Source organism: Manihot esculenta, chromosome 12 (assembly GCF_001659605.2).
Source record: "Manihot esculenta cultivar AM560-2 chromosome 12, M.esculenta_v8, whole genome shotgun sequence".
NCBI classification, from domain to species: Eukaryota; Viridiplantae; Streptophyta; class Magnoliopsida; order Malpighiales; family Euphorbiaceae; genus Manihot; species Manihot esculenta.
This window is the reverse complement of record NC_035172.2, coordinates 33985407-34003716: the sequence shown is the minus strand read 5'-3', so window position 1 is coordinate 34003716 and position 18310 is coordinate 33985407. Positions and strand designations below refer to the sequence as shown.

The 18310-nt window shown below is 30.7% G+C and overlaps 3 protein-coding genes across 3 annotated transcripts; all 3 read left to right on the top strand.

The window, feature by feature from the left end:
• The first annotated feature begins 6487 nt into the window (after positions 1-6487).
• On the top strand, positions 6488-8366 carry LOC110628705 (2-methylbutanal oxime monooxygenase-like). Its single transcript, XM_021775498.2, has 2 exons — positions 6488-7421; positions 7519-8366. Exons 1-2 carry the CDS (start codon positions 6504-6506, stop codon positions 8149-8151), a joined length of 1551 nt encoding a protein of 516 aa, XP_021631190.1. The 5' UTR covers positions 6488-6503; the 3' UTR covers positions 8152-8366.
• Positions 8367-9681: 1315 nt separating this feature from the next.
• Positions 9682-10904, top strand: LOC110628616 ((S)-hydroxynitrile lyase). The gene is made up of 3 exons (XM_021775389.2): positions 9682-10082; positions 10197-10328; positions 10420-10904. The coding sequence occupies exons 1-3, from the start codon at positions 9723-9725 to the stop codon at positions 10699-10701; spliced, it is 774 nt and encodes a 257-aa protein (XP_021631081.1). The 5' UTR covers positions 9682-9722; the 3' UTR covers positions 10702-10904.
• A 3120-nt stretch (positions 10905-14024) lies between these two features.
• LOC110628615 ((S)-hydroxynitrile lyase) lies at positions 14025-15220 on the top strand. Its single transcript, XM_021775388.2, has 3 exons — positions 14025-14435; positions 14551-14682; positions 14800-15220. The coding sequence occupies exons 1-3, from the start codon at positions 14076-14078 to the stop codon at positions 15085-15087; spliced, it is 780 nt and encodes a 259-aa protein (XP_021631080.1). The 5' UTR covers positions 14025-14075; the 3' UTR covers positions 15088-15220.
• Positions 15221-18310: the final 3090 nt, after the last annotated feature.

Genomic DNA, 18310 nt, shown 5'->3' with positions numbered 1-18310 from the left:
AAGATGTTGATTAGAAAGCGGTCTCCATTTCAAGAAACATTAATCAAACTAGAATTCTTTAAAAAATAGATTGTGGATCGATAAAGAGAATTTACATAATCAAAAATAAAATAATGACAGAAGATTTTCATCATGGCAAATAGAAAATTATAAACAGAAAAGGTTTGTGATAGGAGGTGGAGGTCTTCTAGGGTTACAGACCTCTTTGCAATCCTTCAAGAGGTAATTGCTTACATGTATGTTCAATTGTTACTATTTATAAATTATGTCAAATTTTTATGTAAGAATTTCAAGTGATCTCATGAAGAGATTCCTATGGGCTATATATTGATTGTTGATGCACTGTATATGCAATGCAATTAATTAATGTATGATATTTTTTATGTGAAGAACAATTTATTAATAAAGATACTATTTAAATTTTATGTTTGTTAACCTTTATAGGACAACCTTAATTTCTTTGAAAGAAAATTATAAATAAATCTAATTACAGTACCTGCCTCTTCATAAGTTTGAGAAGGGGAGGCTATGCGTCCCTGGTGGAAGACTCCGCTGCTGTACGGTTTGAAGGCTTGGAGGTTGCAGCAGACGGAGGAGGAAGCATGGTGATCTCTTTTGCTTGTCGTGCCCATTTTGAAGGAGGGCCGAATGTTCGAGCAGAGAGCTTGTCTTTATGAGCAACACGAGCAGCTTCATCGAATTTATTTTTTCCTTTGTCCGCCTTAAAGTAAAGAGTGAATAAATAAAATAATTTAAAAGAAAAATAGTAAAAGTAAAGTACCTTGCTTTGCAGAAAGGGCAAGCTAATTCGAGGGGTCCGTTGATTGGATGGCTGAGGCAACCGAGTTTGCTCTGCCTGATGGTGGCTTTGTCAAGACAACGTTACATTTCTCATTGCTATGTTAATGTCTATTCTTTGGAACGAGGCTATCTTCTGGAAGAAGTCCAAAGCCTCTTCTTCATTCCTCTGTGGTGGAACCCATCCTTTTTAAACTCCACATATATATTCCAATCACTTTGGATGAGAGTATCCGATCAAAGAGAGTATCTAGTCAAAGAGTTTCTGGCGTTTGTTTCCACTGAAGAACTAGAACTCTTCGTTCTTTCGTGTACCCAACTGGTACAGTTATTGTTGAAATAGATGAAGCGAAAAACTATCGAAGTCCTCCAGCTATTGGGGTGCAATTGAGTGACTGACAACTTGTAAAATCGAAGGACTTCAATAAAGAATGGGGTCATTGGGAATCGAAAATCCGCCTTAAGCTGTTCCTCATTTACCATGATGGTATCCTCAATAGGAATCTAGTCGTCCATGCGAACATTTGGTTGGTGAGTATAGAGCTGGACGATCTCTCAAGAGATCTTGTAATGGTCATGTAAGCTGTCTATATCCCTCTCAGTTAGCACAGGCGAGATGTCATTGACCAGGAGCCTGTCATTATCGTGGACCGCCCTCAACGGAACAATGCGTGCTGGAATAAGAATTGGACAGCTGGAAAAGGAGCTTGAGGTTGAACTTTCAGCAGAAGAAGACAACGAGAAAGACGAAGATGACCTATTCATCTTTAAAATATGAAAGAAGCAGAAGAAAGAGTTACCTTTAGAAAGTGAAAGAGTAAGAAATGAATGAGTGGTCGAGTCTTTTTAGAACAGAAGAAATCAATAAAGAGCAAAAGTGGTAATTGTAGAGGAAAGGGAGATTTTATACTGGTGTTTCGACGACTGATTTAAATGCAATTTGAGAAGTAAGACAATAAACATTTATGTTCAGAACATGCAAAGAGACGTGGATATAGAGAGCCAATCCGTACATGCCACGTATCTAAGACCATAAAAATAGCTATAATCTTCGAATCTGAAGAGTCGAAGACTGAATGAGAGATCTTTGATATTATATAATATTGTCACCATACAACAGAGTCACATGACAAGACCCTAATAAACCATGACACTCAATCACGAAAGTCTCATATATAAGAAAGAAGACTCGAACATCATAATGGTTAATACTTGAAACAATAAAAGGCTCGCCCTTTTGTGACTGGTAGAACCCTTCATGACATCTAAGTTATCATTAAAAAATATCATATAACATATCTCCGTTACGCTTACAATCGCAATATCTTTTATCCATTAACCGGTATTAGTTGGTTTTTTAAAATATTCACTAATTCTATCTTCTTACAGTGTAAAAGTAAAGTATACATAGAATTCAAGATACGCATTATTACACACTTTTCTTAAACTCAAGCAACTCACTTACACTCATATTCTCTAATAATTTACTGATTTGAGCATCGGAATTACAGCCCATGGGTGTCAATCACTTCATTTTCCTTCTTTTGTAAATAGAGCAATTATCTTCAATGAGTCTTTATCATAAAATATCTAGTTATTAAAATTTTGATGATAAATTATATTTTTGAAAGTATCATATTAACTTAAATTAATTATATTAGATTTTTTTTTACTTTTGCCTTTATTTGGTATCTTCTAATCCATAATATGTTATATATAACAACAGGTGAATTATGATAATTAACAAATCTTAAAATCATAATTTAATTTTGTAAATTAAATTATTAATTTCTCCAAATTGATAGCTAAAATGTGATTCAAATGATCAGTGAAAATTTATTCATAAGTTATAAGCTCTTACTTATTTCATAATTAGCTATAAGCTCCAAGTTGTTTTATATATAAATTACGATGTTTTGATATTGGTTATAAATTGTGCTAATCATAGTCGGTGTATGGGTTGTCATTAGATATAGTATATTGATTATGTGAATTTTTTTTTTTTTTTTAAGTAGAGAATTGAGGAAGTTGCAATTTAAACAAATTAACTATATATGATGACCACCGGGCTTCCTCTATCCTAAGCGAGACCGGGTCCAAGAAGAGAACAATAACTCAAAGCCCATTAAGCTCTCCTTAAGCAAGATCGACCTAGCGTTTTAAGTCTCGACCCGGACGTGCAGGATAGGCCGAGTCTACTATGAGCCCGGGTCCAATGAGAAGAAGTCCAGCGCAGTGATGTGAGAAAGAATAGTAGGCCCAAACACCTCGCAGCTCTGCCCGCATGCGCGCTGGAGAGAATTAAATGGTCGCCTGGCATAGGAAGGAGTCCTGACATATCCATACGTACGGAGCTAAGTGACAGAGACAGCTATCATTGTAACAGAGAGACAGATATACATCACGAGAAGGAAAAAGGAGGCTCTCTTCTTCTCTTTTCTTCCTTCTCATTCCTAGACTCCATTTTTTCATTATTCTTCTCTCTGCAATTCTTGTCTATCCATACTACTCTAGTCCATAAAATCTGAGGGTCTCCATCGGGGGCATTCTCGGTAGACCCCTGAACATCTTTTTTCATTTTGCATATTTCTTCCTCGAATAAAGTATTGAAGGACCCATATGATGGACCAAAAAGAAAATCAAATCTATCAAATGGAGTAGGGGAAGAACCAGATTTATCAATATGTATTTAATTATAAAAGATGTAATTATTAAAAAGTTTACTACTTAAATTTTTTTATATTAATTTTAACATTAAATATTTTACTTAGTTTTGATAATTTTAAAAAACTTATTAATTCATCCTCAAAATTTTAAAAAATTTACTAATTAATCACTTAGTATCAGTAATATTTTAAAATTTTTTGTAATACTTAACGGTTAAAATTAATAGAAAACTAACAAGTTGATTTTTTAAAATGTCAAGAATATTTTAATATATTTTTTAAAATTGAAGAATCAACGACTAAATTTCTCCCTATTATAAAAATTAAATAATAATTTTTTTCTTTTATAAAATCAATGTTTTCTTTTATAAAATCAATTTCGGGCTATAATAATTTAGATTTCTTATGAATAAGGCGGACAGGAATTTAAAAAATGAAAAATAAAAATCTATTCAATCAAATAATAACTCCCATTTTAGCTAAAATCACGGTAATTTTTTATATTATTTAAAAAATTTTCAATTTTAGTACACCTATTAATAACCATTCTAATCCATTTAATATAGGTAAATAAAAATTAAGAGTGTACATTCGTGGGCTCGGTTTAAAATTGAATCTAACTGAATAAATTAAAAATCAAATTTTAATATTTATAAAAATCGAATCGAATTGATTTTGATCAGAAATTGAATCGAATTGAATCGATATGATTTAATTCGATTCGATTCGATCAGTTTCGATTTTTAATAAATTTTTTATTTTTTATATTTTATTTTTAGTATTTTAAAATTTAATTAAAATATTTTAATTTTAATATGATTTAATTTCTCTATATTATTAAAAATAACATATTATTATCACTAATCGGTTCGGTTTGCTTTTTTTATTTTTATTTTTTATAAAAATCGAACCGAATTAAAATAACTGAAATTTTTAAAATTGAAAATCGAACCGATTTAAAATAAATAAAAAACCGAATTAAATTTTTAAATTAATTTGATTTGATCAATTTTTTCGATTTGAATCAAATACTGCGCAAGGTAATGAAAATATACTTTTATATATTAAATAGCTATATCAATTAGCAAAAAGTATTTTTATTTCCAGTTACTTGAATATTAATAAGCATAATTTTTTTTTCCTAAAAATTTTCTTTTTAATAAATAAAAGTAGAAGGAGACTTTTCTCCAAACGACCACCATTGAACGAGCAAGAGAAAAGAAGCAGCTAGGGCTAGGATGAGAGAAAAGGACCATTAATGCCAATTGCCAAATTCTCTTAGCCATGTCTCTATTTTATTATCATTGTCATGCATGCATGAGTAGACCAAATAACAAAAATAAATTTTAATAGGAGAATCGAGTAAATTTCAGCCAAGAAAATTTAAAATTTATTGTGAGAGTAAATGAAAGCTTTGGCAACTTCCCGAACCATTGAAGTTCAATAATTAGTACAGTAGGAGAGACAAAGGTGCATCATTGTGACTTTGGAAGATGAAAAGGAACAAACAAAGCCACAAACCAATAAGGAAAAGATGACGAAAATTGGATATACAAATTAATTTGTACATTTAATTAATTATTTGAGGTTATCATATTTTTAATAAAATTTTCTATAATTTATATCTATGCTTTCAGCATCTTTCCTTCTTTTTTTTTTCATAAAAAAAATGCATACACTGGTCCTATCCATTTTTAGCTAAAGGTTTTGGACTTTCCTTTTTTGCTGGCATTTTGTCTTTTTATATATATATATATATATATGGCATTTTGTCTTTATATATATATATATATATATATATATATATATATATATTACAGGCAGATTTATAATTTAATCTTTCATGTATTGCTATTATTAATAAATCAGTTTCTACATTTTTAGAAATTTATTAAAACGTTCTTATTTTTTTTCATTAACAAAATAGTTTTTTCATCTATTTCTACTATTAAAAATATGGCAAAAAATTAAATTATTTCTTTTTTTTCCTCTTTCACATTCTTCTTTTTCTTTGATTCTTTTTTCTTTCAATTTTTTTTATTCTTCTTCAAGGAGGATGAGGAGATTCTTATTATTCTTCTTTTTCTTCATCATTTTTTTCTTCTTATTCTTTCTTCTTTTTCTTCTTCTCCTTCATCGTCATCGACATCTTCATCTTCTTCTTTTTTTTTTATTTTTATTTTTTAAGGAGGAGGAGATTCTTCTTCTTCTTCTTCGTCATCTTCTTCTTCTCCTATTTCTTCTTCTTTTTTCTTCTTTTTCTTCTTTTTCTCCTTCATCATCATCATCATCTTCTTTTTCTTTTTTTTTTCTTATTTTTTAAGGAGGAGGAGAAGGAAAAGGAGGATGAAATTTTTCTTCTTCTTCTTCTTCTTCTTCTTCTCCTTCTGCTTCTTCTTCTTCTCCTCCTCCTTCTTCTTCTGCTCATTCTTCTTCTTTTTCTGCTCCTCCTCCTCCTCCTCCTCCTCCTTCTTCTTCTTCTTCTTCTTCTGCTCCTCCTCCTTCTTCTTCTTCTTTTTCTTCTTCTTGTCCTTCATCATCATCATCATCATCATCTTCTTCTTCTTCTTTTTTCTTATTTTTTAAGGAGGAGAAGGGACTATTTCATTGACGAAAAAAAACGATAAGGATGTTTTAATATATATAAGAAAAGATGAGGACATTTTAATAAAAATGAAAAAAGATAAGAACGTTTTAATAGATTTCTGAAAAACTGAAAATATAGAGACCAACTTATTAATAATAGAAATATCTAAAGACTAAATAAAGAGTTTTATTTAAGAGCAAAATTGGATTCTAAAAATTTTTTCTCTCATCCTTTATCTATTTTTAACGGAAAAGAGGACGAAAGACCTATTTCGTTGACGGAAAGAAAAAATAAAAACGTTTTAATAGATTTCTAAATATATAGAAACTGACTTGTTAATAATAATAATATCTAAGGACTAAATTGCAAATCTTCCCAACATCTCTTCTATTTAAAAAAATTATGGGGGGCACTTGCAACTCCATAAGGCGAAAACCGAAGCAAAATTAAAGATGTCCGCATCCATTCTAACCTCACTGCCTCCGCAATGGCTTTCCATTCTCGGAGTTTTTCTCCTTCCAATCCTCACTTTGCTTCTCTTCAGAGGCAAAGACGACAACAAAAAGAAAGGACTCAAGCTCCCTCCAGGTCCTCGACAGCTTCCCCTCATTGGCAATCTTCATCAATTGGGTAGCAAACCCTACGTCGATTTTTGGAAAATGGCCAAGAAATATGGCCCTGTTATGCATCTTCAACTCGGTAGATGCCCAACAGTTATCCTCTCCAGCACGGAAACCGCCAAGGAACTCATGAAAGACCGAGATGTTGAGTGCTGTAGCCGCCCACTGTCAGTTGGTCCAGGACAATTGTCTTATAACTTCTTGGATGTTGCTTTTTGTCCATACTCAGATTACTGGAGAGAAATGCGTAAGCTCTTCATTTTTGAGCTTCTTAGCATGAGGAGAGTGCAGGCTTTTTCGTATGCGAGGGAGGAGCAAATGGACAAGATGATCGAAATCTTGGATGGTGCATATCCAAACCCAGTTAATCTCACTGAGAAAGTGTTCAAAATAACGGATGGAATCATTGGTACAATTGCATTAGGAAGGACTACGTATGCGCAGCAAGAGTTCAGAGATGATTTCGTGAAGGTGATTGCTGCAGCAATGGACATGTTGAATAGCTTCCATGCAGAGAATTTCATCCCAGTTGTTGGAAGATTCATTGATTCTTTGACAGGGGTTCTTGCCAAGAGGCAGCGAACATTTAGAGACTTGGATCACTACTTAGAGAAGGCTATTGAACAACATCTTGATCCTAACAGGCCTAAACCAGAAACTGAAGACATTGTTGATGTCTTGATTGGGTTGATGAAGGATGAGAGTGCCTCTTTCAAAATCACCAAGGATCATATCAAGGCTCTTCTCATGGTAAGATCAATTAATCCCCAGTTAAATATTATTTTCACCTGATTACATCATTTGCGGATCTCGAGCTGAACTTGAGAATTTTACAATTTTTCTGTAGAACATCACTTTAGGTGGAATCGATACAAGTTCAGTGACAATAACATGGGCATTCTCAGAGCTACTCAAAAACCCAAAACTGATGAAGAAAGCACAAGAAGAGGTGAGAAGAGCTGTTGGACCGAATAAGAGAAGAGTAGATGTAAAAGAGGTGGAGAAGATCAAATACATAAACTGCATAGTAAAAGAAACATTCAGGAAGCATCCACCAGGGCCACTGCTAGTTCCACATTTCAGCATGAAACAATGCAAGATTGGCGGATACGATATTCTCCCAGGAACATCAATTTATGTCAATGTCTGGGCTATGGGAAAAGATCCTACCATCTGGGACAATCCTGAGGAGTTTAACCCAGATAGATTTATGAACAGTGAAGTTGATTTCAGAGGTTCTCATTTTGAGTTGGTGCCATTTGGAGCTGGCCGCAGGATTTGCCCTGGTTTGGCTATGGCTACCACTGCTGTGAACTATATTTTGTCAAATCTTTTGTATGGATGGGACTATGAGATGCCTAAAGGAAAGAAATTTGAGGACTTCCCTCTGATTGAAGAAGGTGGCCTTACAGTCTACAACAAACAGGACATTATGGTGATTCCCAAAAAACACAAATGGGATTTGATTGATTTTAGTTAAATAAATCATCCCTGCCACAAAAAGCTGCAATAGTAAAAAACGGAATGAAGTTTGAGGATTTCTCTCTGTTTTAGAAGCTAGACCAGCTTGTAATTTACTCCCTCTTCTTTATTTTCCCTTCTGGAATGATAAAATAATGCATCACTACTGTTTTAAATTTATAAACATGTATGTTGTTGTTTGCTTCCTGTTAATGAAAATGATGTTCTTCTGAAGACTAAAGGCCTCATCTCTTCATCTGTCTGCTTCTGTATAAATTTATGACAGGATTGTATTGCAGGTTCTCCTTTCAGAACCTCCTCCAGTTCCAGAGGATGATGATCCATTATTCTTAGTGTGGATCACTTCTAAAATTTATAAGAAAATTCATGTTTACTTGTGATTTCATTAGATATATTATGGTGAATATTATATATCAACAATTAAATTTTATTCATTGTATACATACAACATAACTATATAAAATACAATATAAATATACGAAACAGTCACATGTTTAATTTAATTATAAGTGCATCTAAATAAATTTGAGAGATTTTAGATCTAAAAAAAAAATTACACGAAATAATAATTTTTTAAATCTCTTTATTTATGAAAATAACAGGTCACATAATCAATAATGGAGTGCATAAATTTCAATAATTCATGCCAATTGACAACACTTGTCTGGGAGAATTTGTCCCCCGGATATCTCCCATCTCTAAAATGTCGGAATAGTCATAATACCCACTAAAATTTGGATAATTTATAATATAGTTTTTAAAATTTAATAAATTTTTATTATTTTAATAATAAATAATTCAATCTCTAAAATTTCATTTCATCAACAAAATACCCATTTTCTTAAAATTTACTATTAGACTATAATAATTTGATATTTCAAATTTTATTTTTTATAATAATTTAATTTTTTTAATTTTAATAATTTATAATAATTTAGTGTTTATAATTTTAATATTTATAATAATTTATTGTTTATAATTTTAATATTTATAATTTTAAATTGTATTAGGACCAACTTCTTCGCTCTAATCTTGAAATAATTTTTTTTTTGGGGAAAAAATCATTAAATTTATCTAAAATTAAAATCAAAATCAAACCAGAATTGAATGGACCTAAATCTGAGATTTTTTTTCTTGGGCCAAACGCATCGTCCTAGGCACTTCAACCCTTAATATTGATCTTATAATATATTAAGCCACAACTTGTCGATTTTTAAGGTTAATGTACTAACCCTAAATTCTTGCATGTTCTCATAATATAATATTATCCTCCGTCATTTACTATTCTTCTGACAAAAAAATAGAAATAATTTTTTAATAAAATCTCAACGCCTTCACATTCCAACTTTCATAGTTGAAGAATTGAAATATCAAAGGTAGACTTCTGCGCAAACCGAGTCATTTGACCAGCCCAATAAAAAGTCTTATCAATGTAAAAGCATTCATTTTATTGGCGGCTATATGTATGAGCTTCTCTCTATATATAGCTTCCATGCAAAAGGATTCAAGCACAACGAGTTACAAAGAAGAGAAGACCATCTTAAAGAGTTATATAGATTATATTTGAAAATGGCTGTAGCCCATTTTGTTTTGATTCATACCATATGCCACGGTGCATGGGTTTGGCACAAGCTCAAGCCTGTGCTCGAGGCAGCTGGTCACAAGGTCACTGCATTGGACCTCGTAGCCAGTGGTGTTGACCAAAGGATAATCGAGCAAGTTGATTCATTTGATGCCTATTCTGAACCATTGTTGAACTTCTTGGAAACAATTCCTCAAGGAGAAAAGGTGATTCTTGTTGGCGAGAGCTGCGGAGGCCTCAATGTTGCTATTGCTGCAGATAAATACCCACAAAAAATTGCAGCTGCCGTTTTTCACAATTCGTTAATGCCAGACATTGTTCATAGTCCATCTTACGTTCTTGATAAGGTATATACATGTTTACATCCTGCTTAGATTTGTTAGAAGTTCTTAGAAAAAATTAAATTAAGAAAATGTTAGCTGTTTTAATGGTTGCATTCTTAATTATATATTTTGAAACAGTTTATGGAGGTATTTCCAGATTGGAAGGATAGTATATTTGAATCGTACACCAATGGAGTTGATACCATAACTACATTGAGATTAGGTTCCTATTTAATGGAGAATTATATATACACAGATTGCCATCCAGAGGTATATATCATTTTTTTTTATTTTAATATATTGTTATAAAATCTTATGAAAACATTTTCACTTATATATTTACGTGTATATTTTTTTCAAGGATTTGGAGTTGGGAAAAATGTTGACCAGAAAGGGATCTCCGTTTCAAGAAATATTAGCCAAACGAGAATTTTTTACAAAGGAAGGTTATGGATCAATAAGGAAAATTTACATCTATGGTGATGATGATAAAATAATGACGGAAGATTTTCATCAATGGCAAATAGAAAATTACAAACCAGAAAAGGTTTATGTGGTAGCAGGTGGAGGTCATAAGCTGATGCTTTCGAGGGTTAATGACCTCTTTGCTATTCTCCAAGAGGTTGCTTATATGTATGCTTAGCTTTGAAGCATGTACTGTTGTGTATGGCTGCTACTATTTCATGTAAGAACTTATTGTTTTGGTCTTTTAAATAATCTCACGAAGAGATTCTTATGGGCTATTTATTGATTGTTGATGTATAATGCAACTAATTATTAGTTGAATTTATGATGTTATTTTTCATGTAATTACAATTTTATTAATAAAAATATATTATTTTATTTTATTTTTGTGTTTATTATGATTCAATAATAAATTATTATTTAGATTCGTTACAAATTTTAATCAATATCATTTGATTAAGACAATAAAAGATAAAAAATAGATTAAAAGAAATTTTATTTAAATTTTTTAAAAATTGAAAAGTGAGTATCTAAGAGTTAAAAAATATTATTTATTATAGAAAAAAATTTTAATGTGTAAAATTATAAAAATATTTGAAAAAATAATTAAATTGTAAAATTGATTTCTAGGTGATGAAATTTTTATAGAATTTTGTGATTAGACCTGCGACTTTCGTTACACTTTTAAAAATTATGTATTTCGAAATTTTCTTTTGAAAAGTTATCATGAATCTTTATCGAATGTTGGTAGATAAAATTAAATTCGATCTAAATCTGCCGTAAAATTAAAAATATGTATATAAAATTGAGAAAAACTGATAATTAAAGTTTAAGATTCTTTTGGTTATCAAGCCTTTTCCTTTTATATATATATATATAATTAAAATTGAAATATTTTAATCTTTTCCTCTCATTGGTTGAGTTGTCAATTAATTGACCCGATCCGTCAAGCTCATCCTAATTATTCGAATGACTTTGCTAAAAAATGACTTGGTATAATGTTGAATTGACTGTTGAATTAATTAATCAAATTTTAATATTTTTATATTGAATCATATTTTAAAAATTACTAAATATTTAGTTAGATTTTCCTTAACTAAGAGCTCAAAATTTTCAATATGAACTGATCAGGTAATGTTTCTATTACATTAAGAAATTTTTGGTTTGTTATACTTAATTTAGAGGTAGCAGGTATGATGAGTCATCTAAATTGGAATTGTTTTAAATTTAATTTGAATTTTTTTTTTCTAATCGTGAATTTGGATAAGCTTTTTGGTTCGAATCGTCAAACTCATCCGAATTGGAACGATTTGAGATGACTTTGCTCAAATATGACTTTAGTGCACAAAAGTCTTCATAACAACTATGTCCAATATAAAATGATTTCGTACGTTGTTGAATCTTTGCATAAAGTTTTATTAGCATAAGGAAAATACAGGTTTGAATCAGATGGATATCTCACGCTGTTCAATTAATTAATAATCTTTGCTAAAAAAATTAATTAATAAAACATTTTTAAAAAATATTTATAAAATATACAATATTAAATCAAAATATACCCATTTCAAAAAAAAAATTAAATCAAAATATACAAAATAAAAAAGGTAGTTTGTAAAAAATATATAAATAATTTCGTAAATTCTCACAGGTGGGTGATGGATTTTTCATTTACCTTGCTAATTGGCCGCCACCGATTGATATTCTTAATTTTTTCCACAAGAAATTTGAAATAAATTTACTTGATTACTGATTTCTGCGAAAGCTCTCATGACCAATTGACCAAAATCCAATTGGAATGTGTACCTTCCTTGTATGTGCGTGCTACAAATCTATGGGTATGATCTTATAGTTTAAGACAACTACCCATTTCTGCTTAATGTTCTTACACCACTTTCCTCGAATTGATCACTTGGAATTGGAATATTTTAATTTATTTATGGTTGGAGTGAAGCTTCGACGTACCCTGCACATTCAATATGATTAAAAACATTTATTTATTAAGGTTAATGTACTAACCTTAAATTCTTCCACGTTCTTAAAAAAAATGAAATAATTTCTTTTTTTTAAAAAAAAAAAAAAGTCAAACCCTTCAAATTCCACCGAGTCTAATGACAAGTCCATCAATTTAAAAGCATTTCATCGGGAGCCACGTGTACGAGCCTTCTCTCTCTATATATTTTACATGCAAAAGGATTCAAGCACAACGAATAATAGAGAAGAAAAATCATCTTAAAAGAGTTATATCAATAGATATATAGATTATCTCAGAAAATGGTTATAGCCCATTTTGTTTTGATTCACACCATACGCCACGGTGCATGGGTTTGGCACAAGCTCAAGCCTGTGCTCGAGGCAGCTGGTCACAAGGTCACTGCATTGGACCTCGTAGCCAGTGAGTTTTATATAACCTTTTTAAAGAATAGAAATTTTGAATTTATGTTTTCAAAGATGAAAGATTTTCATAGAATATGATATATTTTTTAAACTAACAAATTAAAATAAATAATTGAAATGGTGTAATATCCAAAAATAAGCAACATTTCTATTGTTTGCAAGTCTTTCTAATTACTCACAAATGGCAACCGAAATTCAAAAGGTCACTAAATGTGGGATGGATCGCAATTTAATTCGATGAGCTGTAAATGGTTTGATGAGAAGTGAATATTTTTAAAATTTCATATAAATTTTTCCACTCATGATTTCAAAGAAAAGACTTATAAAATATAGAAATTATATTTCCCTATACAAAATTCACTTAGCGTGGGGAAGAAGGAGAAGTTGCAGTTATTGACCTGTGCAGTCAAAATCGTCCGAATTGGTGTAATATGAGATTATGACTTTGCTACAAAAATGGACTTTAGGAAGGTCATGGCGCTGGTGATCATGACAATTTTGAATCTAATTAAAATGGATTGGTGTAAGGATGAATCTCCGCATAAAATTTTACTTATTTAACTTAGAAAAATGCACTTTAGATTAAATTGAATTTTATTTATCAACGTAATTTTAGATAATTTTTTTTTAATTATGAATTTGGATAATTTTTGAATTAGTAAGTTCATTTCTTAAAAAAATTACCCATTTAAATGTTGAGTTAAATTTTAAATTAATTAGAAAAGTGCCCAGAAGTAAATTCGAATAGATTCATTAATTTATTCATCTTATGATAATTCATGTATCACATGCAAAGAGACCACTAATAAATGATATACAAAGCCACAACTTGTCACTTTATATATAAAGTTAGTTTGATTCCAATCCTATTAATTTTTAATTTATTTTTTATTTTAATTCAAAACCGACCAATTTGAAAAAAAAATAAAAATCAAAACCGGCCAACTCGGTCATTTGACCATGACTAATCAAAAAGTCTACCTATGTGTAATTTCGCATTCATATCCAAATCTAAGGACTAGTGGACCTTTGAATTTTGTGAACATGCATCAGCCTTCTCTCTATATATACTTTACATGCAAAACCATTCAAGCACAACGAAATACAGAGAAGAGCAAACCATCTTAGAGAGTTAAAAAGAAAGATTTATATTAGAAAATGGTTGTAGCCCATTTTGTTCTGATTCATACCATATGCCACGGTGCATGGGTTTGGCACAAGCTTAAGCCTATGCTCGAGGCAGCTGGCCACAAGGTTACTGCATTGGACCTCGTAGCCAGTGGTACGGACCCAAGGATAATTGAGCAAGTTGATTCATTTGATGCCTATTCTGAACCATTGTTGAAGTTTTTGGAAACAATCCCTCAAGGAGAAAAGGTGATTCTTGTTGGTGAGAGCTGTGGAGGCCTCAATGTTGCCATTGCTGCTGATAAATACCCACAGAAAATTGCAGCTGCAGTTTTCCACAATTCCCTAATGCCGGATACCGTTCATAACCCATCTTATGTTCTCGACAAGGTATACATATATACTTATACCCTGCTTAGATTTGCTTTTTTATGGAAGTTATAAAGAAATAAGAAAAATTTATTGTTTTAATTTTATTCTCTCTTGATTATATGCTGTTCAACAGTTCATGGAGGTATTTCCAGATTGGAAAGACAGTGTGTTTGAGACATACACCAGTGGTGTCAATACTATAACCACATTGAAATTAGGTCACTATCTTATGGAAAATTATATATATACAGATTGCCATCCAGAGGTATGTGTCATACATTTTTTTTTCAAAATTATTCTTAACTAGTGCATTAACTGCCTAACTTGGGCTAATATTTGTTTAGCTAAATCTAAATTTTCATTTATATACATTTTCTTGAAGGATCTTGAGTTGGGAAAGATGTTGACAAGGAAGGGATCTCCGTTTCGAGAAACTTTAGCAAAGCGAAAATTTTTCACCAACAAAGGTTATGGATCAATTAAGAAAATTTATATTTATGGGGACGAAGACAAAATAATGACAGAAGAGTTTCATGAATGGCAAATAGAAAACTATAAACCAGAGAAAGTATATGTAGTGGCAGGTGGAGGTCACAAGCTAATGCTTTCAAGGGTTAATGACCTCTTTGGTATTCTCCAAGAGGTTGCTTATACATATGCTTATCTTTGAAGCACATATTGTTACTACATATATAGATTATGCCACATTTTTATATGGGAATTTAGCGGCTTGTGTGATGACATTATTTTATGTATGTTAAGATTTTATTAATAAAACATTATTTTTTTATGTTTATTATGTTTGAGTCTTGTGCAACACATATAGTTTATGCATTTTCTCTTGCTTTGTTGGATCTAAAGACTTTCATGCAGTTGAGTTTATGGCTATTGAGAAGGCTTTAACTTTAATTATTTCAAGAACTTATCTATGGTTCTCTCTTCAAGTATAGAAATCGAGATAGAGTCGTCAGTGGCTATTTCATGGGTGTCTTCTGTCTTTAGAGACTTCCCATTGCTATCTCTACTTCTAACAGCCTTAAAACTATCTCCTCTATTATGTTTAAGCTCACGTTGAACAAAGAACCTGTAAGTACAAGCATAACCATAAGCAAATACAAAAAAAGAAGGCAATGGAGTCTATAACATTGCAACAGACATGAAATTCTTGCATGCAACTCCATCGCCTTCCAGAAAATAACCAACATATTAAAAAATAAAGCCTCTCTACCAAAATTACTTGTATTTGAATATATGTATATATATAACCTACCAAAATAGGAAGAGAGGAAAAAAAATACTTTTCAAACAGGAAATGATGTGCCATTCCTGCCCAAATAGAAAGGGGCGACTCATGTATGACAAATAAGAGAGAATGGTACCTCTAAAAAACATACAAAAACTCTTAAAATCGAGAGAAAAGTCTCTCTCTAAAGGTTAGAGAAAAATAAAATCGTGCATTCATCGTTTTATTTGGTTATCAATAAATAACTATAAAAGATGAAACTAAATATAAATTATCTAAAAATTTGACTTGTTGTTATTATTTTAAAACTAAATATAGTCAATTAATCTGATAACTTATTAATAAATTGAGATTTAGTGAAGTGGTCAAACGCAACAGTTGAATAACGGCTCGATCCGATGGATTGATTGTTGATCTGTGATTAATTTTGTATAGGTCCTCCATAGTCGTTCTTGAGAAAGTCATACAGCAAAACAAAAAGGACGGTCAAGAGTCAACCAAAGATGCCCCAATAAAGACCCCGACGCTCAACTTAGATCAAAAAATTATCTGAGATTCATTAGTATATAGAAAAGTGAATAAATAACAAAGCATTTAAAGGGATTTTTCATAGTACATGTATTCTAGGAGTTCTTATGCGGATGTGTGTATGAGAGAGAAATTTCAAAGGTAGATTGACTTGCTAGAGATTAGCCCGTGAGAGAACTAGAGAGAGCTCATTTTTTGGGCTAGATCTGTGATTTATATACTGATTGAGTCACTTCGAGAATATCTATTGTCAATCTCATCAGATCAGATATTGTCAATCTCATCAGATCAGATGTGGACAACTTTTAGCAGGTTTGTCAGGCGACTAATAAATATGGTGCAGATTCAATCCATACCTTGTCTACCGTATACGTCACGTTAGTCAGACTTTTTGCATGCACATTTAATATTTTAGAGGGGGCTAGAAGGGTTGACCATCGTGTGGGAGGTTATCAAATCATGCTCGATCTGCACGATTTTTATTGAGATTATAGTCTCCATATTTAATTCTCGTGTGTAGTACGAATACTGAAAAGATTGGCATGCTTGTTCCAGGTATTAGTGAAATTAGGGGTGCTAATTAATGTCTGATCTTTGTACTCCATAAATTGGATTTTCTAATGTCCAATCAGATCAAGTGAAAAAATCCATACGTCTTTTTCAAATTACGTATAAAGTGTTACGATCTTGACGAAAATAATAGAATTTAATATTAATTTAGATGAGATTTATTATCTAAAATAGATATTTATGTTTACCTGAATTATTCATTGTGTTTTACTAATTTCCAATTTTTATATCTCCTTAGTTTTAATGAATTTTTAATATTATACATGTTATTATGACATATAATTTAGCCTTTTAGAATTCATAATTAGGTTTTAGTTTTACATGTATAAATTTTATGCAAGAATCTAGAATATATTTTGATATTAACTAATTTTATTTTTCTAGTAATAGAATTTATGTTGTGATCGAAGTTATAATATAAGTAAAACTATAATTGTGTAACATTTATATTCATAATAGAAACTTGAATTTTTGGATATTTTAGTCCTCCATGTAGAGAGTCGCTTGGACTTCTAGCCACTAGAGATAGTAGTTCACCAATTTCTTCCCCTTATGTGTTATATTTATTTTTATTTTAAGTGCGACCATTACAATAATATTAAAACTGCAATTAGTTTTTTTTTATTTATTTAATATCATGTCATTAAAATTTATATTTATTTATCACAATTTTAAGTTTAAATACTTAATTGAAATGCATGAAATTATATTTCTCTACACAAAAAATTCACTTAGCCTAGGGACCAAGAAAAAGAAGTTGCAGTAATTGACCTGTGCAGTCAAAGTCGCCCGAATTGGTGTAACGAGGATGACTTTGCTACAAAAATGACTTTAGGTATTGTTGTTCATAACAATTTTGAATAAAATTAAAATGGGTTGGTGCAACGTTGAATCTTCGCATAAAATCTTTCTTTTATATTCATTTCACCTATGAAAAAAATTACATTTTAAATTGATGAAAAAATATAAACATCTCGTTAATAAGATTTTGAGTTCAAACTTTATCGATAAAAAAATCTGATTAGAAGAGCTCTTTCAATTGAGTTTGATAAATCTAAATTATATTGAAATAAAGGCACGCCTAAATATCGAATTAATTAGTAGTTTTATTTTTTCTAATTGAATTAAAATGTTTAAATATTGGGTTAAATGATCCGAAATTAGAGTTTAAATTTTCAATATCAACCCAGTTGACAAGTATATTGAGTGATTTAAATATTTTAAATTAACGTTTTAAAATATTTCTTTTTTTATTGTGGGTTTGGATAATTTTTTGCGTTAGTAAGTTAATTTAATAAAAAATAATAATTTTATTCATTTAATTGTTGGGTTAAATTTTAAATTAATTAGCTAGAAAAGTGGTAATAAATTAGTTTTGGGTCAAACTAAATTGGTTTCCCCCACTTTCCTTGCTTTAATCACTTTGAATTTGTGGTTGGATTGAAGCTTCGACGTACTCTGCATGATAAGTATGATTAAAAAAATAAATTGGAATAGATTCATTAATTTATTCATCTTATTATAATTCACCTTTCCAAAGCCACAACTTGTC